We start from the raw sequence: 25,641 nt of genomic DNA, 5'->3' as shown, positions 1-25,641 counted from the left end.
TCTGTTGCAAAAGACGACCGCTTTAAAAATAAAAAAATATATATTTGAGGAGGAGGGATCCAAAACCAAACAATATCAAGAGATCTAAGAAACCTTTTTGTGATCTCACCTTTTACGACAGCAATAATAAAATGTTTTGATTACCCCGCAAGGATTTCAAGCATCCATTTTAACTATTTCGTCTGACTTTTATCATTAATCAAATGTTTCATAAACATTGGGCAGTTTCAAAAACATTATAACACTTAAGGCATATGTTTTTTTTTTTTGCTGACAGGTATAAAATCATGATGATGTGCTGGAAGGAAGAACCCGATGCAAGACCAACATTTGTGGATTTGAGGAACAAACTGAAAAAAATGGATAAGCAAAACAAGGTTAGCCTTTTAGCAAAAGAAAATAAGTTGTCTACTTAACCCTTACAAATAGTAAAGAGTGACCAGCATAAACTAGCTAGCCTGCTGCCCGACCACAATGACAGTGGGAGATATAATTTTAGGACTAGGCGTATGTTTTCAATCCCGAATATGAAAACGAAGAGGTTTAGAGACCTTTCTTAATGCACTTTGCAATTAAAAATTAATTGTAAATAGGAAATTAATACTAGTGTAGTTAAGATTTTTATAGTTTGAAATTTTAAACATGCTGTATGTAACACAAGTAATTCAGCTTATAGCTGTAAGTTGCGGTTTTTTAATAAACGATTAAAAAAAAAGCCCTTCATTTTAGATGCAAGTAACATTTTTAATGGAATAAACCTCAACAAGAAACGTCTTCTTTACCAGTAAGTCGGTGAGAGACATGCTACAGGATTTGGGAATAATGTCCTGATTTCCGACCATTTGCTTATTGACTTAAACTAATCAAGACCTGAGATGATAAGGGACAAAACTGGATAAGGTGTTTTCAAAATATGTATAAAAACCGGTCTTAATGAATAAATAACAGCCACATTTTTGGAAGAAACAATTGATAAAAACATGGCTGTGATGGTTCAACTCGTTTAAATACCATCAGTGATCCTTAGTCGACCCTGGTTTCATTGTCAAGTCTTCGCGTAAAAATCTTTTAATTATTAGTGCATCACATCATGTGTGTTTTGTGTAATTGCAAACACATTCAGTAATTTTACAGTTGTAGTCTAATAGTAAGAGCGATTGTAAGATAACAAGTCTTTTTTCTTTCTCTTTGCAGAAGTATATCAATATGAAAATATATGATACAAAGTTGTACGCAAACGTTGAAGACATGGTTGTTTAAAAAACAGAGCTCATCTGGGACTCTCATTTGCGGAGATTAGCATCGATTTTGCAACGATGCAATTTTACGACATAATTTCAATGTACCAGATATCTTAAACTTATATATTCAACGCTGTATTTTTGTACATTATCTCTACTGATGTACCAAAGTAGTGGATAGCGTACTCTGCTAAAGTTTGCCTCAATTGCTTAGAAGATGTATCCGGGCCGGCCAGAAATCCGGATTTGTTTAGACACAGAGCCAAGAAAGAATGCATAGATGGTTTTAAATGGTACCTCCTGCTTTACAAAATTCGTTATTGTTTAATTTTAAAGCATATTTTAAGAACTTCTAAAAATTGGATATTATTGACGTCTGTTTTCGTTTTTAAATTTTCTGCGCGCCACCATTTGAATTCCATGACGTCATACGAATGCTTAATTATTCTATACAAAACGGATAAAAGCGGCAACCGTTGGACAACACAAAATCCAAAATGGCGGGGCGCAGTAACTTTAAAGGTGAAAATTGGCGATAATCTTATTAATGCTTTCCCAGCTTTGAAAATTTAGGTACTATTTCCCATAGATTTAAGGTCAATTTGTTCTAGGAGTGGTGGTTCCCTTTAATAATCTTTGCTCATTATACGTCAATACAATTCAATATAATGTCAGCTGCATTTAGCCAATGCTTGCAATGCTTTCTAGTAGCTATTGTCAGAACATTGCATTTTAAAGTTGCCACAATTTTGTCTTTGCTTTTTTGTGTAAAACGCCATGAGAATAAGATGGTATCAGCACCTGAAATATAAACCTTTTTTTAAAGATATATTCGCCGGACACCGCTGACCAGCAATGATTAGATTTGAACTAATCAATAAGCAAATACGTTAAACATTTAAAAGCCCGATACAAATTGTAAGCGCTCTCTTGCCTTTACTCTTGACTTTGTAAGAAAAATCATTGACACAGAGAATTACAAAACGTGTAATAATATACATGATCAATAAATTTACTCAAGGATATTATATACTAATTTATAAATACCTAATTTTAAGGAATTATTTCATGCATTTGCAGATGATCCTGTAAGGCTGGATCACGCTATTGATGCGAACACGCAGAATCCCGTTTTTTTACTCGACCTTGCAGCTTAAAAATTAGTTTCAAGCTAACCGAAATCTTTCGACCGAGAAAAAGGTCAAAACGAGTCGTGAAGAATTACCGTATAATCATGACTTGTTGGAGAAGACTATGGTGCAAAGAAAAAAAACTTCTGTTGTCCACTATGGTGAGCTTCTTCTCACCTACTTTAAAAACGAGCAAGGTGGTGCAAGCTTCTTTTGTGAAACTTCAAAAAAAAAAAAAATGTTAAGAAATCTTTGTCTTTGCACTCTTTTAAAATGTGGAATTTTAGAGCGGTTTTTTCAAAGTTTTAACTTGGCTACTAGGAAGTTAAAATCTAGTTGAGAGTTTGCAGTTGTTATGGGATCGTGACAAATAGCGTGAACTAACCTGTTTTATAATTACTGAAAGGATACTAACATCGAACTACAAAGCTTAAAAATGACACAACTTTCATCTTCTACCATAATACACTTGGGGCATGATTGTTAGAAATAGCTTGGGGTTACTAATAAATACCTACTTGTCCAGACAACTCAAACGTCTATTATTTGCAAAGTAACCCACTTGTAATCACCGAGCGTATTATAGAGAAGTCGAGTGAAAATGGAACAATATTCCCAAATTATAACTCAGAACGTAACGTAACGTGAAACAAAACAAAGCAAAGCAGCGGGTACTGAGAACTTGATCTGGACTGACACGTTTTGTTAATGTAAAAAAAAAAAAAAAAGAATACAAAGGCCGCTTCAAAATAAACTTAATTTTTTGGACTGCAGTACTGTTTGTTTTGACCTGTCACGGCTTGACAGACATGGTTCGAGTTATCGAGGGTAAATTATATAGAAAATGGACACATGACCATTAGTATTTATCTGCAGCGATATTTTGTCATTAGTATTGATGTTATTATTATTATTACTAGTAGTATTGAAATTATTATTAGAAGTAGCAGCAGCAATAGGAGTAGTAATGGATAAATGAATAGTACTCTCCCCTTGCTATATTATCACCTTAAAACAAAAGGTATTTAAAAGAAGCAATTCCGCTTGTGTAAAAGAAAAGAAAAACCCATGGATTGCTTGCCCCTGTTTTGGTTTTTAACTTGCGCCTTCCAACATGAAATCCAGAAACATAAACACTTTGCCATCATAGCTGGATTACCAAGAAACTGGTAAACAAACAAGCTGGTAAACTGCATACGAATAAGCAACCACGGCATTTACAAAGAGGCTTGAAGCCCATATTTTACTTTTTAGCAATAATTTCAACTGCCTATAACATCCCAGCTTAATGAGGACGCTAAGGCTTACCAAAAAAATGCAAGAATAAATTTCGGAACGGCATATTTCTGGAAGCAGTTCTACTGTAAATAAATTACTCCAATTCAAGTTTCCGAGGAAGTTGTACAATTACCACCCTGCTTCTTTGACCGTTTGAAATTCACTAGTTTCTATTTAATATACGTTTTTACAGAGGGCGTGAAACTACCACATATTGTCACATTTCTCTTGCCGTGGTGCCCGCTTGAAAATGACAGGCGTGACACTTACGCTTATACTCCATAGGTCAACGTTTAGATAACTGTGCTTCCGTATGCATAAGCGGAAAAACTTGCTGAGTCGATTTCAGCGTTGCTACAGTTGATGAACCAAATCACATCCGCAAGAATATGTTTGGTGTCGTCCTTCTTGCGTACTTCATATTGAATTTGTCGTGTTCAGGTTAGTATGAATCGAATAAATGTTAGGAAAATACGGTCAGGACGCTTCTCGCACGAGACTGAAGTGCATGCGACGAGTGCTTAGGCTAAAGCAATTCTGTCAACTTTTTACCCGGTCAGTCTGTAAGGAAGCAACGAAACTAATAACGTAAAACTTCGTCATTTTTCACCAATAATGTCTCTCCAGACCAGGCATTATTATTGCGACCTATTATAAAAGACACAAATTAAACAGCATCTGTGACCGATTTGCTTGGTTAAAAGTAAGATTCAAGTTCAGTAGTTTGCCTTTTGCATGTTCAGCCGGGATTCCCACTCGATTTCGTTCTGACTCGCTGAAGATTTACAAACGACGACACCTAAGTTATTACTCGTGGCTTTAAGTTTTGTATCACGGATAACTGACTTCCCAAGTTAATCAGCGAACTGTTCAGAAAAAGGCTCTCGCTTAAACAGTGTGTTTTAGTATATGTTACCGTGTAATTGTTATGAGCTGCATTGCTTTAGGTTTGGTTGACTTGCTATTCAAACAATAACATATTATAGTCTAGACGTGGGGGACAAATGTTTAAATTTTTTAAATGATTTCCCATATCAATCGAATTAAAACCACCCTCTGTTGCTGTATTCTTATAATTCTTAAATTGTGTCCAAATTAAGTTTTTTAACTGCTGTGTGGACTGGTTCGTAGTTATTTATGTACTTATCTACTTACCCACTCTGTACAGTGCTTTTTGTTTTCAAAAGTGAAATGTTGTATGGTTTCCAATTTCAATTGAACGAAACGTATAGTTCAGTCGTTCTAGTATCAGACGGGAACCTTCTTAAAAAATGCGCAGACGTCCTAGTGATAGTGCTGCCATGTGCCATCCTTCCTTTTGCGCTGCTTTCCCGTACCGCACTTCTAGCGGCATACACCAAGCTTCCTGCATGTGAGGAACAAGAACGATCACACCTCTGCTGGTGCATATAACCGAAACGCAGACGACTTTGCCAACGAATCTCACTGATATATGTTGAACTGAGTCTTTAATGTTGAGGGTCAGTCCATGACTGTGCTGCCATAGTCACAGAATGTTTATGTCCTCCTTGTGTTACTAATGACGTGGGAAATTATGCGCAGTAAGAATGCGGATGCGAATCAATGGAAAGGATAGGAATCGGAAATTACGCGCCAGTTGAAACGTACAGCGGGTGTCCAGAAAATCAATAACCGGCTTATCGACAACAGAAAATTCTTAAATACAGACTGATTTTCCTGAAAGCTGGTAAAATATTATACAGCACTGATTGCAATTGCGATTGTAACGCGTTCTTCGAGAGTACAGATTCGCTTAACTGCGACTCACTGGACTGGCCTGATATAGTCTAGAAAACACGCCACTTTTTCAAAATGAAGCCAATGGTAATCGTGCCCTAACTTAAGAAACTACAGCCTGCGTGCAGACGGGAAAAAGGAAATGCCTGTACGCGGTTGAGCCAAGAGATTTTGTCAAAAGCCCCTAAAAATGACGCCGGTTAATGTCTCAGCTCCATTGGGACATCAATTGTCACATAGTCAGTAATAGGTAAATCATTCAGTAACAGACGCACATAAAGAGCTCAACAATCAATTATCAATTTCTTGGTGTTGCTGTGGACCCACTTTAATAGGTCTCAAGTTGGAAGGGTTTTAAAATCTTTCCCAAGGGCATTGTATTATCGTATTTTTCTTTCTAAAAGAGCATGATATTTATTACAATTCTTTCAGTTGTCATTATTTCTATCTCTAAAGTTAGCTGATTAATGTTTTTATTTAACAATTATTCCACGAACGCGCGTTGGATATGAGATGATAGATAGCCAGTGAGGCGCGAAGCGCCGAGTTGGCTATAAACATCCCATATCCCACAAGCGCCAGTGCATGGAATAATTGTTTTACTAAAAACAGTCAAGAAATATTGCTAGATTTGACTGATTTCGCTTTGCAAGAACACTGAGAAGACAACTTAATGGTCTCTATTTCTCGGGCATGGTATAATGGCTCATATACCATGGCCGCTAAGCCAATCAAGTCGTTCCAATCGCATTATGCAATGATCCAGTTTTTAATAAAAAATAATATACAATTATATGTACGTGTATTTAACTGAATTTACAAAAGATGTTTGATTTCAGATGGTGCAGGCACTATCACATGGTATGAACCTCCCCCGATTGAGACAACAGCCGATACATGCTTGATCCACACAAACAACACTCAGCTCATTGAAGGATCCAACAATGAAGAACTGCACTGGAAATTTAGCCTTGAGGCTGATTTGAAACCTTTTCTAACTGTGGTATTGAAATTAAACAATGTTTGGATTGTTAACATTGCACCATCATTAAACATAATTGAAGTACTGGCAGATTATAAGGATCGGTTCAATGCAAGCTGGAATAATGCTGACAAAGTAACTCTGATTATCTTCAATGTAACTGATGCTGATGCGGGGGAATTTGCTTGTGAGGTATTAACTGTAGGAGGGGGCACCAAAATATGGACACGCCAAATTCAAGTGGATGTAGTTGGTAAGTGCATACTAAGTTATTACATTGTCTGAAATTAATCATTGACGGGTTATTTGTAGTCAGTACCATTAAGTGTACGCATCAGGCTCTTTCTCAAGTACTGTACTTGATACATGATTCACCTGATAAAGAGGTGTCATCTTTGAGAATGGACACCATGCATCTATGTAATTGCATGATGTATGTTAAATGAAATGTTTGTGGCAATTCTGTCAACCAAATGTGTATCAATGTAAGTACTGTGACCCATGCATGTGGTACCTCTATTTTGCAGTGGAGGTTTATATACATACTGTTAGGCTAGTAGTGTACAAGTACATGTAGTTAGCAGATTGGACTTCCGATCTGTAAATCAGTGCTTTAAAGCGTGACGTGCTGTGGCATCTGACATTAAATTCCGTTCCCTAATAGGCAAGAACTTTGCTCAATTAATTGTATGGTTCCATACTGAGTACAGTATGCTCATGTAGGGCACTTCTTCTATGATCCCTCCTTCCCCCTACTCCTCTGGAAATTGCCATATTAGGCTTCATTCTCCTTTCAAATTTTTTTTCCTTTCCACCCTCCGGAATTTTGGCCAATCCTAAGTTATGGGAACTATATTAGATTTATTAGATTGATACATTTACAGATCGCTTAATGATGCAAATTGTGCAGCAAATGCGACTCTTATTGGAAAAGAAAACAAAATAATTAAAAGCAATTAATGCTTAAAACAGAAAGAAGTATGTTTGAATTCTTCCAGCTACATGTAAAACAGCCCTCTGCCACTCTGTCTGGTAAATAAGCTTGCATTTGACAAGTTTTTGTTTACTTAGTACATGTACATACATGTATATGTAGAATAATATGATTGTGTAGCCCATGCACAGTACAGTAAATGCCCAATAAGTCATAGCCGGCCTTGTTAAGTGGACAGTTGCGCAGACTTGCAATCTCAGGTACAGTGTAGTTCCAGGTTCTTGTTTAGGTCCCATTTCTGACGAAAGTTGGATTTGTTTCAGGGTTGTTCCTTTGGCCAAATGCTTAACCACGCCTTGTAAATGGCCAACTGGTTCGCTTTCAACCAGTTGCCCTTTGTGTAACAGTTTTTGTACCCACCTGTAGCCACCTTCTCTTGTTTTCTCAAGTTTGAACATGAGACACTTTGATAGTTGACTTCCAGGAGCCTCAGCTATTTAATGAGGCAAGATCTAACTAAGGGTGTGCAAGGGTCCATTTTGGCAAATTACTGCACAAAGCTAATTAAATTATTTGTAATTGTAGTGAAGAAGGACAAATACAGCTGTAACTAGTGTCCCATATGCAGATATGGAACAATTATATATGCTCAGTCTTGGGTGCAACTTTAAAGTCACCAATTGAAAATAATAATAAATGCCAACTACACACCAACAAGCAAATACCAACTTATCCAACAAGCAGAAGTGACTACTCCAACTTATGTCCAACACCAGATCTTTCTTTGTACTCGTAGCGCCCACCCACTCAAGTTTTATAGGGTTAAATGTAATTTAACTTAGTAAACGACTTGGAGTAAGTTTGCTCCCTGGTGGCGTGGCGTTAGCGTTTATTGGTGTATAGTTTGGGCACTAGTGGGAGGTTAGCATTTGGGCGTTTGTTGTTGCATTACTGTTTCGGTTTTGGGCTGTTGCTTGGCCAGCGGTATTCTCTTGCGGTTTAGGCGTGCTCTTTTGGACGTGCTTGGAATTTTTCTCTACTCAGCGTTTTTCGTGGCGTGGTTGGTGTATCGCGTTTTGTAGGGCTTTTCTTTCCTTTTCTTTCCTCCCGTTAGTGTTAGTTTGTTATTGTTTGGGATGGGTGTTAGGGTTGGGGGTTGGGTAAGGGTTAGGGTTAGTTCTATGTCTTATTTACTTATTGTTTGACGGGTGCTAAGGCTGGGGCTGGGTTGTAGGTGGGGCTCGTGGCTGGGTTGTGGGTAAGGCAGACTCATGGGGTGTTCGACCTACATGGGTTTGGGTTGGCAATACCAGCCCACTGTCTCCTGGCACCCAACCTCAATTTGCGAGAGAGGCGTTAATTCCACTGCAAGCATCATATGATGCATCCATGTATATTAAGTTTAGTTTCTGACTGAGGATGATCAATGATTGGAACAACTTTCCAGCTGAGATAATTACAAACCGATTCATTAGACGTCATTTCAAGTCAGTTTCGAACCGCATTATTATTATTATTATTATTATTATTATTATTATTATTATTATTATTATTATTATTATTATTATTATTATAAGTGGGATGTCCTTAGCACCCTTGGTCCAGATTTTGGGTACTTTCCATACGACAAGAAATGCTGGATTATCGCAAAACCAGCCAAGGAAGAAAGTGTCAGAGAAGCCTTCAAGGAAACGTCCATTAATGTCACAGTGCAAGGGCAGGAACATCTCGGGGCGGTGATAGGTTCCCAAGGGTATTTAGAGGAATATGTCAGCGAAAAGGTGTCCAATTGGGTCAATGAAGTAGCGACGTTAGCAGAATTTGCTCTATCTCAACCACAAGCGTGCTACGCAGCCTACACCTTTGGCTTGAAACATCGGTGGACGTTTTTTTAAGAACTCTCCCCGACATTCAGGATCTACTAGAGCCACTAGAGAATGCAATATCTCAGGTGCTCATTCCTGCGATTACTGAGCGCAAGTGTAATCAGCTAGATAGGACCATTCTAGCGCTGCCAGTCCGCCTAGGTGATCTTGGTTTTGGAAACCCATGCCTTGAAGCAAGCCGCGAGTACGCTTTCTCAGTCAAAGTAACAACACCCCTCGTTGAACAAATCGTATCTCAGTCACATGAGCTACCAGAAGATTCCCTCGTAAAATCAGCACAACAGACAGTAACAAGGGAAAGATCAAAGGAACTCGTAGACAGAACACAGCGTATTAAAGAGATGGCACCATGTAAGACTAACCGAGCACTGAATCTGGCGGCGGAAAAAGGATCATCGGCGTGGCTTACAGTCCTCCCTCTTAAATATCTGGGTTTTAACCTCAATAAAACGCAGTTCCGCGACGCTGTTAAACTACGCTATAACTGGCCAATAGATGACATCCCTTCCACATGTGCCTGCGGGGACGTTTTTACAGTTGACCACTCCATGATCTGTAAACTAGGAGGTTTCGTCATTCAGCGTCACAATGAGCTCAGAGATCTGGAGGCTGAACTCCTGAGTACAGTTTGCAGTGACGTTGAGACTGAGCCAGTTCTCCTAGACATCTCTGGAGAACAGTTAAGTAGAGGATCCAACAAAGCACAAGATGCGAGATTGGATATCCATGCACGTGGGTTCTGGGAGCAACAACGATCGGCATTCTTTGATGTAAGGGTTTGCCACCCCAATGCTGAATCGTATAAGGACCTGGAGCCGCAACAGATCTATCGTACGCATGAGAATGAGAAAAAGCGCCTGTACTCAAGGAGAGTTCTCGACATTGAGCATGGAACATTTACACCTTTGGTCTTCACTACAACCGGCGGAATGGGCAATGAATGCTTGAGATACCATAGTCGATTAGCGGAGCTGATTGCTATCAAGAAAGGGGAGCAATATGCCAAAACCATGTCATGGATCAGAAGCCGAATTTCATTCGCACTCTTAAGATCTGCACTCGTCTGTCTTAAAGGTTCTAGGACATTACGAAGAATTCAACGTGACATTAAGAACGCGGATATTGACATAGAAACTGCAGAAGGGGCCATTTGAGAGATGCGTATTTTATTTATTTTTTTTTCTTTTCTTTTTATTAAGTGGAACTGATTTTAAAATGCCGAATTTCATTTTGTTTAAAACTTTATGACATTTTTTTTTCTCTTTCTTTACAAAAACATTATGCTTGAAAGTAGTCTCAGTTTTTTTTTTCGCAATCGAATATTTAAAAAAAATTACTACTGAAATTTTGCTTGAAAATAGTCTCTTTTTTAATCGAAATGAATTGTAAATAGGTTTTTAATAGCTCTTTTTTATATACTTTAAACTTGTAAATAGCAATTTGTGTGGAATAGTTTAATAAAGATTATTTATTATTATTATTATTATTATTATTATTATTATTATTATGATGATGATGATGATAATTATTATTTTTATTTTATTTTTGATCTTGCATTGAGCAATTTATTGATGTTGTACAAGTGTAGAATGATGTAGGTGATACAAAACGTATTCCTCTTTGTGGAATTGTTAAGTGCAGTGCCTATAACCTCCAAAACGTTTTTTTTTTTCTTCCAAAAAATATTTACATTTTTTTTTAGTAGAAAGGCGAAAAACATTTTTGATTTTCTATAATTTTTCAAAGTTTCCAAAAATCGCATTCTTTAAAAAAAAAAAAAAACATGACCAAGTAGCACAACAATAGTAAGGGTACTGGATCAAGCACAATTCCTGATGTCATTCCAGGCAATCGATAGATTGCTCCAACGGGGACAGTTTTGTTTTGAAAATGCCTGTAATGAGAAGTGTGTAGTTTTTGGATGCAGCAACGTTTCAAACTCTATAGGAGCTAAATATTGCGCTACATCTGTACATCCGATATCTTTTTATGGTAAAGACGTCCACACAGAAACGAAAAACAAGGAAGAAGTGGATTGACTTTGTGCAGCTCAATCGTGCACATTGGAGGCCTTTAAAGGACTCTCAGGTGTGTTCAAAACACTTCTGAAAGGAAGATTTTACAGTGAGATCTCCGTATCCTTTGAATCAGAGCTGGATGCAAAACTAATATCACTATAGACAACATTATTTAATAGAAATGACTATCAAACTAAATAGATATGTTTGTTTCTCCGTAGAATATAACAAATAAAACCGAATGCGAGAAGATAGTAAAAGCGAGTGAGATGTGACCGAAGCGACGCGATAAAAAGCCTAGAATGACGTCACTAGGCCCACTCTCCACCTCACTCGGTCTTGCGGAAAATAGCCCAAACTTTGGCGGGCCATAATTAATCGAGGTTTCAACCAAAAAGAATTTTTTTTCGCCATTCTACTCAGAAAAATGTAAACATTTCTTGGAATGATATTATTTTTTTTAGTTATAGGCACTTTAAGTACAGGTGCAGTAAAGTTAATTATTTATTTTTTTTTATAGCTCTACCCAACTTCACGAAAACAAGTCCTGATTTCTTAAAAGTAAAGGAAAGCTCAGATCTGCAGTTGGTCTGTGAAGCCAGTGGTAAACCATCACCAAACATCACCTGGACAAAGGATGGCAGTGACATTGTATTGCACACAGGGGCCACTTGGAACATTGCCAATATCAGCAGTAACAATGCTGGAACATGCCGCTGTACAGCAGACAATGGAGCAGGAAGTGCAATTCATCATACAATTGAAGTTATTGTTGAATGTAAGGAAATCAATAAATTTAGCCAGTATAATTATTCGATACTGTCAGTAGTTTTAAGGTTACTGATAGGTTTCACGAGTGTCTTCAGGGGAAAGCTAGCGTACGCGCGCTACTTTTGATAAAACCAGGGAAAACTATATATCACTGTAAAGCTGATAAATTGAAGTTTGCGAAAATATCAATGTTTTTAATTATTATTTTGCTGGGTACATAAGCGCTCAGAAGCCTGCAAACTCAATATAAGCGACGTGTACTTAACTGCCTTACCCACTCTCACGTAAAGGCCCACAACCAAACATACTGCACAATAACAATCAGGAGATAATAAGTTAACAAATTAATGGTGCCAGGCTTTTCCTTTATTCCTATTGGTTTATAAGAAACCCCATCCTAAAGTTGGACAATGGAAAATATTTGTAATCACGTCAGAAGTTAACACGTCAAGGGAAAGAATGTTTTGAATTTTGCACAAGCCTGACATACTTTGACGCATTTTAAAATATCTGACAAACATTTTGGCCAAATTTCGTTAAAATCTGGAAAATCTACATACCCTATTGATTCATTTGAAGAAGGGGAATTCGCGCAAAAACAAACGCTGTGTTTTCGGCCTTGATACCATTTTCAGAGTTTTCGCACGTCATTAAAATTCTTGTCAACGCGCTCATGCCGCCGGCCAATCAAACACAAAGGTTCAAGGTTCATTTATTTCACACTATTTACATAAATTTAAAATACAAAAAGAAAAGTATAGTTACATCAGATGATTGCAAAATAAAATAATTACAGTAAAGATTATAAAATGTGTGTGGTGGTCAAAGTAGGAAAGGCTTTCTAGTTGACCACCACCTACTTAAGCTTTATTGGGATATAGTAGAAAATGTAGGATATGTTTGAAGAGCCTAGGATTAATGTACAAGAGAGAATTACATGTATATAAATTAAATATAAATATAAATATAAATATGATATAAAAATAAATATTAACTAAATATAAATTAACAAAGAAGCATTCCCTGCGGGGTTCTATTACAAAACAATAATTTAAATTCGCGTGAAGGCATTTAGCGTTACTGTAATTGTAAAGTGATATCGTAATGGGAAAAGTTAAGTCTGGTGCGAGAACGCCACCGGCTAAATCAATGAATTTATCGGTTCTGCGAGCTGAAGTTCGCTACTAAGTTTTGAGCCGGTCAACAACAGCGAAAGTGGCTGGATCGTCGCCGGCATCTTCGAATTCGGACTCGGAAGGAGGAGCGCTGGTGTTGGACACTATCTGGTAGTTTGTCAATGAATTCCTTAGATGCCAAGGCAGTTATTTTCATTCGACTCGCCCCGATATCTTTCGACGAGGATGGTTTTGAAACAACATCTGCCTGGTTGTACCAGGAACGTTTAACGATTGGAGTTTGACCTTGTTCGCCTTCTTTAGCCCCGGTTTTTCTTAATTTCACCCAAGGCGACTTTTCTTCATTCACTCTCTTCAAATCCAAAATGGAACACTGTCTCACTGTAAAATTTAGTATAAAACGTCCTGACATGGGATGAACACAATGTGAATAAAATATGCAAGTTTGACGGTAATTCCACATCGCGGGTAAACTTTGCCGCGTAAACGTCGACACAGCCCCGTATAAATTGGATTATGACACCCTCACTCGTTCACCGCTATTCCTACAAAAACTTTTTTTTTTCCAGATAGCTCGCATTCTTTTCAAGATTTAGAACTACCGTTTTCATTAAAACCTGCATCCCGCACTTGTTTCAGCAATTACCCCCCCCCCCCCCAAAAAAAAAAATTGAGAAAAATTCGACCTTTCTTCCCTATAAGTAGCCTTAACTTTGGTCTTCAATATACATGTAGATCAAAACACTGAACATTCATCCAGCCAATATTTTTTATTCCTAAAAGGCAGAGTCTGTAGATTACATTCACTGCTGACCAGTTTTTTTTTACTTTACATTATGGTACATACATCAGTACATGTAGATAGTTATAATTGCATTTGTTATTTACCCTATCTAGACCTTGGGGGGGGGGGGGGGTCAGATTCTGGACTGACAGATGTGGACTGTGGACTATCCACCACTATTCACCTCCACTTCGGTGAATAATTGTTAATTATCATTTTTGTTGATTTTTGTTTCTGTCTCTGACAGTTTCGCCAAGGATTGACCTAAATGTACTCTATTATGTTGCCAGAGAGGGCAATGCCTACCTTGACTGCCAAGCCGAAAAGGTTATCCTTCACCAACAATTACTTGGACTCCATGTTATTCTCAAGATATAAAGTGTGATGAAAGCTTCCTAAATATTTCAAAAGTACAGGTGTCACGTGCTGTGTATAACTGTAGAGCATTAAATGATCTGGGTGAGGCTTCAGCAAATACCTCTCTGGGTAAGTTGGATCACAATTAATGTGCATGAGTTCTTATCATGGGTAAGGTGTGAATTTTAAGAACAGAGCTTTGCTGCGATTTATATCAGATATGTAGTATTGGCAGGTGTACATGTCCATGTGCATGTGATGTTTATTGAAGTAACAATCCTGCTGTCCAGTTGCTTACGTATTACAGTGTGCCAACTAGTAAGTACCGTAAATGATCTAATAAACGCCCCCTCACTTATGAACGCCTCCTATCTAATTAACGCCCCCCTAAGCTGGCAAGTTTGTATTAAACGCCCCTCTCTAACAAACACCCCTGTCTAATAAACGCCCCCCTTCCCTGAAAGCCACACATAAACTAGAAACAGATGTACAATACAGTCAATCAATTTCTTTGCGTTCTTGCTTAATTAACACCGGTGTGCGAGTTGCGTCTTGGATTGAGCTATAAGAACTACCAGTACCCTTTTCCGCCGCTTCGTATGTACCATATACCGTTATGGATTTGTAGACGGTTTAGACTTATCAGCGGACGGACTTGATAGTCTGCTCAAGCTCTGTCATTTAGGTTATTATAATAACGTATTTAGGTTACCATGTTACAGTTATTAGAATAAACGCCTCTCTCTTTTAAATGCCTCTTATCTTTAAAACGCCCCCCTCGGACCCTTGAAATTCAATAAACGCCCCCGGCGTTTATTAGATCATTTACGGTACTGTAGGAAACTTAAGGTGGCTCACAAATTATTCCAGCCCTTCCCTTCAGATATAATTTGATTGATCCTTTCTTTCTTTCTTTTCAAGTAATGTTTGTTGACAGATCAAATAACTATCCTGCTGTCAAAGGCCTGGTTGTTCGAGAGCGGATCAACACTAATTATCCACAATTGAAGGGGTACCTAGAAGAAAGCCTAAATAAGTAACTTCTGATTAATAAATTATTGCTAGATTCTCCTTCCAAATTGCTTTATATTTACTTTTGAAACAAAAGGAGAATTTGACCTTGTATCAAGTCACTTATTCAGTTCTGCATGTATTCTCCTTCAATTAAACGTTTTCCGTGTTGCTCGTTAAAAATGGTTCCTTTTTTAAAGGCTAATTTTAAGCTTATGGTAAAGGTGAACAACTCAGCTTTGAACAACTGGGCCCAGGTGGTTTGTATTACATTGTACCTAGTTGCTGGGTTGGAGGTGTCGAAAACTGATAGTGGAACATTTTAGATTCTATATATTTGACAACAGTGTTGAAATTAGCAAGTGATGTAATGTTTTAAGCCTAGGAAAGTAGAGGATTCTGGGATGTCAAAACACGTGCGCGAACGAGAAAGAATTCGCAAGTTGTTGTTGCTGTTGACGCGAATAAATCAAAGGAGAAAGCTGAAATCTTGTGTTATTGTGGAACTATCTGGAGTCAGAATATGTGATGAAGTTTTGTGTTTATGTTAGAATGATTTGGAGTCCGAACATGGTGACCGCGGACGTGACCCGACCGTAATTTGACCGTTCGCTACAAGTGTTGTTTACTTCTGTTCGCCATATTGTCGATTGAAAAATGAAGACGAAACAAATCGACCAGCTGAAAAGAGCTCGCACTGGATTAAGAGGGTGGATGACAAGGGATTTTGACGCTGTTCGGGACATGATGGAATCCGACTCACCTGAAGTCTCTAGAGTGGAAGAAATGCTCGATTCGATTATTACGCGACTGCAGAAAGCCGAGGATTTGCAGATGGAGATCGAAAAATTGATGAGCGACGATGATCAAGTACGAGCTGAAGTGGACGCTCAAGGACCATGGTTTGACCGGGTAAGGGAATGTATTCATGATGTGAAATTGTGGTTGAAGAATAGACAAAAGCAAAATTTTAGCGAGATAGTCGAGCCCACTACACCGAAACCGAAGAATAGGTCATGTACGCCCAAAATGAAACTACCGAAGACCGATCTTAGAAAATTCTCGGGCGATGTGTTGGATTGGCCAGAGTTTTGGGACATTTTTAGGGTAGCTGTGCATGATAACCCAGAAATACCACCAGTGCAGAAGTTTGCTTACCTAAAATCCTTGTTGACCGGTGAAGCAGCAGGATATGTTGCTAACATTAAAACAGAAGAGGCCAACTATGATGTCGCCGTGCAGCGTCTGCAGTCACGCTATGGCAAGGATGAAGTGCAAAGGAACCGCCTTATGACTAAGTTAGCAGACATGAAACCTCTTGAACAGTCAAACAAGGCCATGAGAGACGCAGTAGACGAACTTTGTGCAGTTGTGCGTGCGCTTCAAGTACAAGGAGTTACTCCCGAACAATATGGAGCCCTTCTTATGCCCTTGATTGAACCTAAGCTCCCCAAGGACTGGAGATTAGCGTGGGCCCGAGAGAAAGCTGGGTTGGCGAAGGATGATGTGACTTTCTCAAAATTGTTAAAATTCTTGGAGCATGAATTGGAAATCCGGGAGAGTGCTGACCAGTCGGAAGAAAAGAACCAATCATCTAAACAGGAATTTGTGGGAGGGGGAAAGGCACCGTTGTCAACTGCATCTGGTTTGATGGCTAAATCTGTGACCTGCACCTTCTGCAATGGTCCACAGAGCCCTAATGACTGCTCTGTACAAATGTCAGTTGAGGATCGCTTCAACAAGGTGAGAGAAGCTAAAGCTTGCTTCCGTTGTGGGCGGAGTGGACACCGAATGGCCACGTGCAGACATTGGAAACCGTGCCAGTGTGGACGAGGATCCCATATGCTACAATTGTGTAAGACAGGTGGAGTGAAAATGCCTAATGTTTCTAACCCTCCTCCAGTGAACTCTCCAAGCCACCCAATTTGGAATCCTACAGCTGCTCCATATGTCCCTAACCATAACCAAACATCACCAATGTCGCAACCTCCACAAGCTGCAACGACTTCGTCTGCAAGGAATACTGACATAAAAAGTACTGGAGTGATGATGAGAACTGTGTGTGTTGCAATTGGGATTGTAACCGTAATAGCTGTGTGACACTGGGGCCACATTTACACTGATGTCCTCTCAGCTTCAATTGTGCCAAAGACAGTTGTTGGAAAGCGCCGCCTGCGGATCGAGACACTTGGGGATGTGCTGGACGGAGAATTTGATGTTGTTGAGGTGACCGCACGAGGAGTGAACCTGACAAATAAGCTCTCATTTCAAGCTGTAGAAATGGACAATTTGTCTGGTGTCTTCGAGAGGGTGACATCTGAGTCCTGTCAAGCTCTTCAGGAGGTTGTTGGTGGTTGTCCAGTCCTCGGTAATATCGCTGGCTCTGGTTCAGACCATATTGGTATTGTGTTTGGAGAAGATTGCTATGACACTATCGTCCAAGGCATGACGTTGAAATGATAAATGGTCTCAAGGGAACGCCGACAATTTTTGGGTGGATTCTTCATGGTGGAAGTGGAGTTAACCCGGTCACTGGAGTGGCAGTCAGGGCTCATGCCCACGCCTTCCGAGCCTCTGTTCATGAACAACTGAAGGACTTCTGGACTTTAGACCACCTTGGTGTAACAAGTGATGAGATGTTGGAACATGACCTTGAACTGAAAGTGAAGAACGCCATTCAGCGCGATGAATCGGGCAAGTATGTTGTGTCGTGGCCTTGGAAACCTCAATCCCGGCTTCGTCGAATGGTAAGAAGTATGACACACGAGGAGTACACAGCATACGACCATCAGTTGAAGTCTCTCCTTGAAGAGGGTCACATCGAATTGTTGCCAAAAGACTGTGTTCCCCAGTCATATCTTCCACATCGAGGCGTTGTAAAGATGGATCGGGAGACAACCAAACTGCGTATAGTACATGATGCCTCAGCCAAGTCTGAGGGAGGCCTTTCTCTAAATGATGCCCTTGAGAAAGGACCAAACCTTTTACCGTTATTTTGGGGCATTCTTCTCCGATTCCGAATTGGCAAGGTCGGTATTGTAGGCGATCTTGAGAAGGCCTTTTTACAGTTGTCCCTTCATGAGGAAGATCGGAACGTTTGTTGTTTCTTGTGGCTAAACCCCCAAGGAGAGATAGATGTGTACAGATACAGAAAGGTGTTCTTCGGTGCCAAATCATCACCATTTCTGCTGCAGGTTGTCCTAAATCACCATTTGGAGGGGTCCATAAGCAAATCAGAGATGGCCTCCCAACTTCTTCGCAACCTCTACATGGATAATCCGGTGAACTCTGTTGAGAACATTGAGAAAGCAAGAAAGTTTTGGCAAGAGACAATCCGCATATTTAAAGATGGTGGCTTCAACCTGCGGAAATTCCGGTCCAATGATGAGGATCTGCTCCGTGAGTTTGCATGTGGTCATGTGCAACAATTTCACAAGGTTTTTGGGGTTAGCTGGGACATGAAATCTGATGAACTTTTACCACTTGTTGATCTGGATGTTACTGTGCCTAAGAAGCTCACAAAGAGGGAAGTGCTGTCTTGTTTGTCCAAGATTTATGACCCATGTGGACTTGTGAGTCCAGTTCTTACTCCATTGAAGATTGTTGTCCAGGACTGCTGGAAAGAGAAGCTCGGGTGGGATGAAGAAGTCAACCAGGATTTCCGACGGCGTGTTGAGGAAGTCTTGAAAGGGTTTTCCGGTGGAAATCTTCTTAGACTGGCTAGAAGTAACACCTTCTCAACAAGAGTACATGAGACTGTCGCTTCATGTTTTTACTGTGCCTCATCCAGAGCCTATGCTGCAGCAGCCTACCTTCGTATTGAAGATACAGAAGGAAAAGTAACAGTGAATCTTGTTGCTTCGAAGTGCCGACTTGCCCCACCAAGTGGAGACACAATACCTCGTCTTGAGGTCCTTGGTGCGTTACTTGGAGCCAGGCTTCTGAATTCCCTGAGACAAGAATACCACGGCATTCTAAAGATTGATGATGAATTCCTTTGGACGGATTCTAGTGTTGCTCTCGCATGGATCAATCAGGGACCGCGTGTGGGTGGAGTGTTTGTGGCCAACCGCGTGGAGGAGATAGCTACTGTCGGTGGAGTGTGGTCTTGGGTCCCCAGAAACGAAAACCCTGCTGATTTACCCACTCGAGGGACGACAGTAGTCCAGTTGTCAGCCTCCAAGATTTGGTGGAATGGTCCTCACTGGCTGAAAGAACCTGAAACAGAATGGCTGAAGCATCGAATGAATGAGACAGATGTTACATTGGCTATGATGGCTTTAGCTGACAGTCAAGAACCGGAGTATCTGGAGGACATCGTTGACCCTCCCAGAACGAGCAAGTATCTTCGAACCTTGAGGAGTGTAGCATGGATACTGCGTTGGCGCAAGTCTATTGAAAACACTCAAACCCTGCTGTCCATTGGGGAGTTGCAAACTGCCAAAACAGTCATCCTGAAACAAGTACAAAGGAAGTTTTTCTGGGAAGAATTGAAAGCATTAGAAAGTGGCCACCCAGTTCATTGCCAGTCTAGTTTGATGTCCCTACATCCGTTCTTGGAAGGTGGTTTGATCAGGATGGGGGGCCGTTTGCAACACATGGAAGCGACCTTTGACGAGCTTCATCCAGTCCTAGTGAAGAAGTGTGGTGTTGTCGACCAGTTAGTGCTTCATGTTCATGAACAAATGCAACACGCTGGTACTGCAATGGTTACTTCAGAACTGAGACGCCAAGGTGTTTGGATTCTGTGTTCAAAGAAGTCGGTTTCATCCGTTTTACGAAAGTGCAGAAAGTGCAGCAGGTTCTTGGCTGGTCCTGCGTCCGAACAGACGCCGCCATACCCCCAATGTCGAGTGACTTGTAGGCGTCCTTTTGAAGCAACAGGCATGGACTTAGGAGGACCCCTTTACCTGAAGGACAACAGCAAGGTCTGGTTTGTTGTGTTTACGTGCATGTCCGTTAGAGCCATCCATTTGGAGCTTGTGACATCGTTGTCTGTAGAAGTGTTCATTCAGGCCCTGCAGAGATTTATAAACAGACGAGGTGTCCAACAGCTATGCATAAGTGATCACGGAACAAACTTTGTAGCTGCAGCTAAGTGGGTGAGAGAGAAAAATCTCGACATAAAGTGGCAGTTTGTGGTCGAAAGAGCACCTTGGTGGGGAGGAGCCTGGGAAAGGGTAGTGGGCGTTGTCAAAGGCCTTTTACGTCGCACGTTGGGCCATGCTGTGCTTTCCTGGGAAGAATTGGAGACCGTCCTTACTGAAGTGGAGAAAGTCGTTAACCGCCGGCCTATTACTTACCTGTGGGAGTCGGCCGACCCTGGTGGTGGCGTTCCTATCCCTCTCTGTCCACAGCAGTTTCTGTTACCACCCCGAGGAGACATCAAAGAAGAAGAAAGAGAACTGAACCTCTCTGAGGAAATTCAACGGAGAAAATAGTGGTTGTCTTCTATGAACGACCTTTGGAAGAAAGAATATTTGCATCAAATACTGGGTTCCCAAGGGGAAGTCTGGAAGACTGCGCCAAATCCTTTGAAAGAAGGAGAAGTTGTTCTTGTGGCCGATGACAGAGAGAAACGCCTTAATTGGAAGATGGGTGTTGTTAGACAGCTTATTCGTGGTCGTGATGGAAGATGCCGCGCAGCTGTTGTTCAGGTGAAGTTTGGTCTGCTGAGACGACCAATTCGTAAGTTGTACATATTGGAACACTGTGCTGAGGCAGACAATCTCCCCCCCCCCCCCCCCCCATTACAAGTTCTCCAGAGAATTCTGATAAAGATGATGTGATGCCAGACAACGAGGTTGAGATAATGGACGATGAAGAAGAGGAAGTTGAATGTGAAGTTACCCTTCCGCAGAGAACTCGGAGAGGAAGGCAGATTGTTCGTCCACGTCGTTATAAGGACTGATATGGATGGAGTCGCAACATGCTACCGCAAGTTGCGAGGTAGAGCATGTCGAAAGCTGATAGTGGAACATTCTATATATTTGACAACAGTGTTGAAATTAGCAAGTGATGTAATGTTTTAAGCCTAGGAAAGTAAAGGATTCTGGGATGTCAAAACACATGCGCGAACGAGATAGAATTCGCAAGTTGTTGTTTCTGTTGACGCGAATAAATCAAAGGAGAAAGCTGAAATCTTGTGTTATTGTGGAACTATCTGGAGTCAGAATATGTGATGAAGTTTTGTGTTTATGTTGGAATGATTTGGAGTCCGAACAGGAGGAATGTTTTTGCAATTCAGAGTACAGATAAGTGAAGTTTATAATTGGCAAATAAGAAAAAAACAAATAAGGTTAACAAGACTCTGTGTGAAATATTGTTATATTCTGAAGAAAAATCTGTTAGATGCAAGATGATGAAGGATTTAACCATCAATAGCGACCAGCATTATACTTTTCTCCTTACAATATTACTACATAATTAAACATGTACAAAAAGGTGATGATCGCCTGTGATAAAATGTTATGATCTTGATACAAATTCTCCCAACTAGTAAGTACTAAAAGAAATTTAAGGTGGCTCACAACTTATTTCAGCACTTCCATTCTGTTATAATTTGATTGATCCTTTCTACCACTCTTTATCAGTGGATTCTACAAGTAATAATGGTCAACTTAATCGGTTACCGTACTAACATTATATTGCAACTGTTTGGAAAAAACCCTATCCTATTGAACTAAAATTAGAACTCTGTGCGAGATGATCATGAAAATAGCAGTCTGTAAACAATAATGTATGTTTTTCTCAAAGAGGTTGGTTATGCAGAGTTGGCCCTCCATCCGATATCTCGAAATGTAAACACTGCTCTTCGCGAGCACCTTTTACAACAGATCATAAACGAAACCAACCTTTTATCTCGTTCCTACTTCATGTGGTGGCACGTGTTTGTTTATACTCCACTAGGCTTCGTTTTATCCGTATTTCTTGACTTCACGTGTATAGTTTAGTTTAGTTTCGACAACGTATAACTCCAAAGAAATAGCAATGGTCTTCTGCATTCTGCATCCCGCAATTATGCTTGGGACTTGGCCCAGTCTTTCTGGTACTGCTTGCGCCCGGACGATTTGTTTAAAAAAGTGTGATGAAGAACGAAATCTGCCTCGTCAGTATTCACCAGAAATCACGACTCTACGATTGCAAAGAAAACTAAATATGGATTGTGTATAAAACTCAATGGTGGTAAAAGCATAAAATCTCAATTACATAGAAAGTAGAAGGTGAATTACATATTGAACGCTACATTTAATCTGTATTTTATACTCAGTCCGCAGTCCATCCTTTATTTTATTGACAGGTAAAATATGCCTTCAAAAATTTATTGGTGGTGTTCCATGGACCGGGTCAACAAGGTGGGGTGGTCCATGGACCGGGTTCACGAGGTGGTCCATGGACCGGGCCCACATGGGTGGTCCATGGACCTGGGTCCATGTTTTGTATACGTCCGTAGCTGGGACATATAGCAGGAACAAAATGCGGCAGGGACAAGTCTAACAGACATGTTGCAACTGGATACATCCCCATGTGTGAGTTGACTCTGCGTGGCAAAATTGACTCAAGACAGATTCTCGCTGGGGTCTTTGGACCTCAATTCCTTATACCAGACCTGCCAACCCCTGACAAGGGAAAATCTGAAGACCCATGAAAAAAAAATATATATATACATATGGAGATTCAAAAAAAAATAGTGAGATTCTATTTTTTTTCCTGATCAAGATTAAACGAACCCCCATTTTTTGCCATTTTAATCCGATTGCTTTCCCGTGCCGTGTCTGTCGCATGAACTTGCAAACACTACTGCATGGGAAACTCAGCATGGAATCGAAGTTCAGTTAATGGTTAACTTCTGTCTTCACCCTTAATAAAAATTACTAGTAGAGGCCTTAATTAAGAACTTTAAAGTCATAAAGAAATGCCGTGACAAATTTGAATGTTTGGTCTACGAAATGCTGTGGATCAAGAACAAAAGACCGAAACTGAACACGCAAGCGAATTCTATTCGCGCGAAACTCTTTACCTGAATGCTTTCATGCTAATTTATTTTCTCACTTTCAATACCTATAAATATGCGTTTCCGTTATTTCCATTTTTACTCATTTGACAATGACGATATGAAGTCGTCGAAGCGTCATGCTATATTATTATCGTTATTTTTCTTGTTGAGAGGCCTAGGAACTAGGCAAAAAACGATAAACACAAGCACAAATCACACAGTTCAGTGAGTATAGTGTTCTCCTTTATTAGTGGATCACTTTATGGCACCAGCATTTCCCATTAAATCTCCAATTTTATTCAACAAGGTTACATTTCATTTCAAAATGAGTTTTCCCCAAAAACCGTGAGATTGGAAGTCTTGTCGTGAGGCCGTGAGAAAAGATAAAAAATCATAAGACTCACGGCAGAATCGTGAGAGTGTGCAGATCTGTCATACAATTTTCTTGCTTCATAACGAAGGGAATAATTTGTTCGACGAGAGTCACAAATTTTGCGTGTGGCATCCTCATGTATTCACTGAAGGGGGTGTGTCTTCAATTGTCAACAGCACTAGACTCTTCGTTCCACCAAAAAGGCTCTTCTTCATCCATCAACATCATTAATACAATAATTATAAGCGTTCTCTTTCGATCCCAATCAAAGCAACCCCAGCTATTGATGGCCACCACGTTGTTTTTTCCCAATGCAAGAGCGCAAAGAGTTCTGGTCGTGCTCTGTGATTGGCTGGAAGGTTGATTCTGTTGCAAAAACATGTTGCATAACCGTGCACACGAAGGGACACCGCATCCTTCCAAAGTTTTGTCCCTGCAATATATCCCAGAAAGTTCAACAACTTGAACTTTGTGCGACATGTCGCAGGGACAAAATTGTAACAAAATTCGTGTTGCACCGAAATAAAAGTATCAACTCACACGAGGGGATGGGTCGCTTCAACATTGCCTTGTGTGTGAGGTTGCTGTAAAGTTTAAAAAAATTGTAGGAAAGGGTTGAAACTTAAATTCTCAATAAAATACAGGTTGCTCTGCACCCCTCCTTACTAAATGGGGTTCATTTAAAGCTAAAATTGGGACTATTTTTAACAGGTCGTATTGTTGCCTGTTAAGCTGAGAAAACAATTGCTGTAACTTGTCTGGACACCATGCTTATAATTTGGCTTTTGGGTAATACCATTATTGTTGTATACACTGATAAAGGGTCACTGGTATTGTTGATCTGTCAAAGTTTTAAGTGCTGGAAACTGCTGGAAACTGCAGCCAACCACCTTAAGGAGAAGGGTTAAGACGATACAGCATACGCATGTTAATGTTTGGGTTTAATGGACCAAGGAGCCAGTAAACATACACTGTAGAACTATGCACTATGCATGCAGTATGTCTTTAAAGCAAATTTCTATGGAATAAGCACACCTAGATTTGAGGTTCTGAGGATTCTTTCTGCTGCTTCTTGCTTTTTGAAGGAGAAGATTTTTCCCTTGAGTGCTACTTCTTTCGAGTGAAGATCTAGTGGGCACTGTGTTTACAATTTATGCGACTTTGTTCCTTGATTTTGTTGCAGTCATTGGAGGGAAGGATATTTACTTGACAGTGATCATCACAGGTGTAGAATGCACCGAGGAAAATGGCCAAGCAGTGTATGATCAGTCCATCTTGGAAGAACTGACAGCTCAGGTACAGTTATTAATGTAACTGGAATATTGTGTTTAAGCTGATTAGTGGAAGATTTGTTTCAGCAAGTGACATGTATGGTTAGGAAATTTGCCTCTGCACTTGGAGTGTGATTTTATTTCAGTTGCTTTAGTTGTAGCTGAAAGGTATTTTGCGAGCTTTTGAAAATTAAAGCAAAATGGTGCTTAAAATTGAAAGTTAGGTTGTCTTCAATTGACCATATTCCGCAATAAGAATAAGTGGAATAGCTATTATATTTCTCTTTTTAAAGTAATTGGAGGAGACAGTTGTGCACACATCCTCTGACACATGGTATTTTAAGAGCCATTTAATTGTACTCCAGTAACTCCTAAAACCTCTAAGTAGGGATTCCTTGTCATTGTTGTATGTACATGTATTCCTATTCCGGAATAGGGTCAATCGAACGCACCCCTAGCCTTCACATTGGGAGGAACAATACTCTATCAAGATAACCAGAAATGGTGATCATGTGGCTCACTTACATGTCACTATATTTGATTACGTTCAAAGATACCCATCATTAGTCTCCCAATATCATTTTGTTTTCCTTAATTCTTTCTTTGTACCTATAGGAATCAAATAATTACATGTATGGATAACTATGATTAGAAAAATATTTAAAACAAGTAAATGAATTGTTTAATAATAATTAATTTTTGACTGTGTTTAAAG

General features: G+C 39.8%; 2 protein-coding genes across 3 annotated transcripts in view; both read left to right on the top strand.

The window, feature by feature from the left end:
- Window positions 1–25,641, top strand: part of LOC146470859 (tyrosine-protein kinase receptor Tie-1-like) — a 30,429-nt gene that overhangs the window by 1,200 nt on the left and 3,588 nt on the right. The window contains exons 3-4 of one of the 2 annotated variants that reach the window (XM_085121575.1): window positions 278–377; window positions 1,195–2,277. In XM_085121575.1, the coding sequence (XP_084977701.1) occupies window positions 278–377; window positions 1,195–1,260 (166 nt within the window). In that variant the 3' untranslated portion in view covers window positions 1,261–2,277. Of the gene's footprint in view, window positions 1–277; window positions 378–1,194; window positions 2,278–25,641 lie in introns of those variants that run through there. The other variant, XM_085121574.1, reaches the window with a different exon arrangement.
- LOC146470860 (lachesin-like) lies at window positions 3,974–24,951 on the top strand. The gene is made up of 5 exons (XM_085121572.1): window positions 3,974–4,090; window positions 6,247–6,642; window positions 11,748–12,005; window positions 14,166–14,404; window positions 24,839–24,951. The coding sequence occupies exons 1-4, from the start codon at window positions 4,039–4,041 to the stop codon at window positions 14,294–14,296; spliced, it is 837 nt and encodes a 278-aa protein (XP_084977698.1). The 5' UTR covers window positions 3,974–4,038; the 3' UTR covers window positions 14,297–14,404; window positions 24,839–24,951.

This window comes from Pavona decussata, unplaced genomic scaffold (assembly GCF_977016875.1).
Source record: "Pavona decussata unplaced genomic scaffold, jaPavDecu1.1 SCAFFOLD_110, whole genome shotgun sequence".
NCBI classification, from domain to species: domain Eukaryota; kingdom Metazoa; phylum Cnidaria; class Anthozoa; order Scleractinia; family Agariciidae; genus Pavona; species Pavona decussata.
Note: the sequence above shows the minus strand (reverse complement) of the source record. Positions and strands in the feature narration are given on the sequence as shown.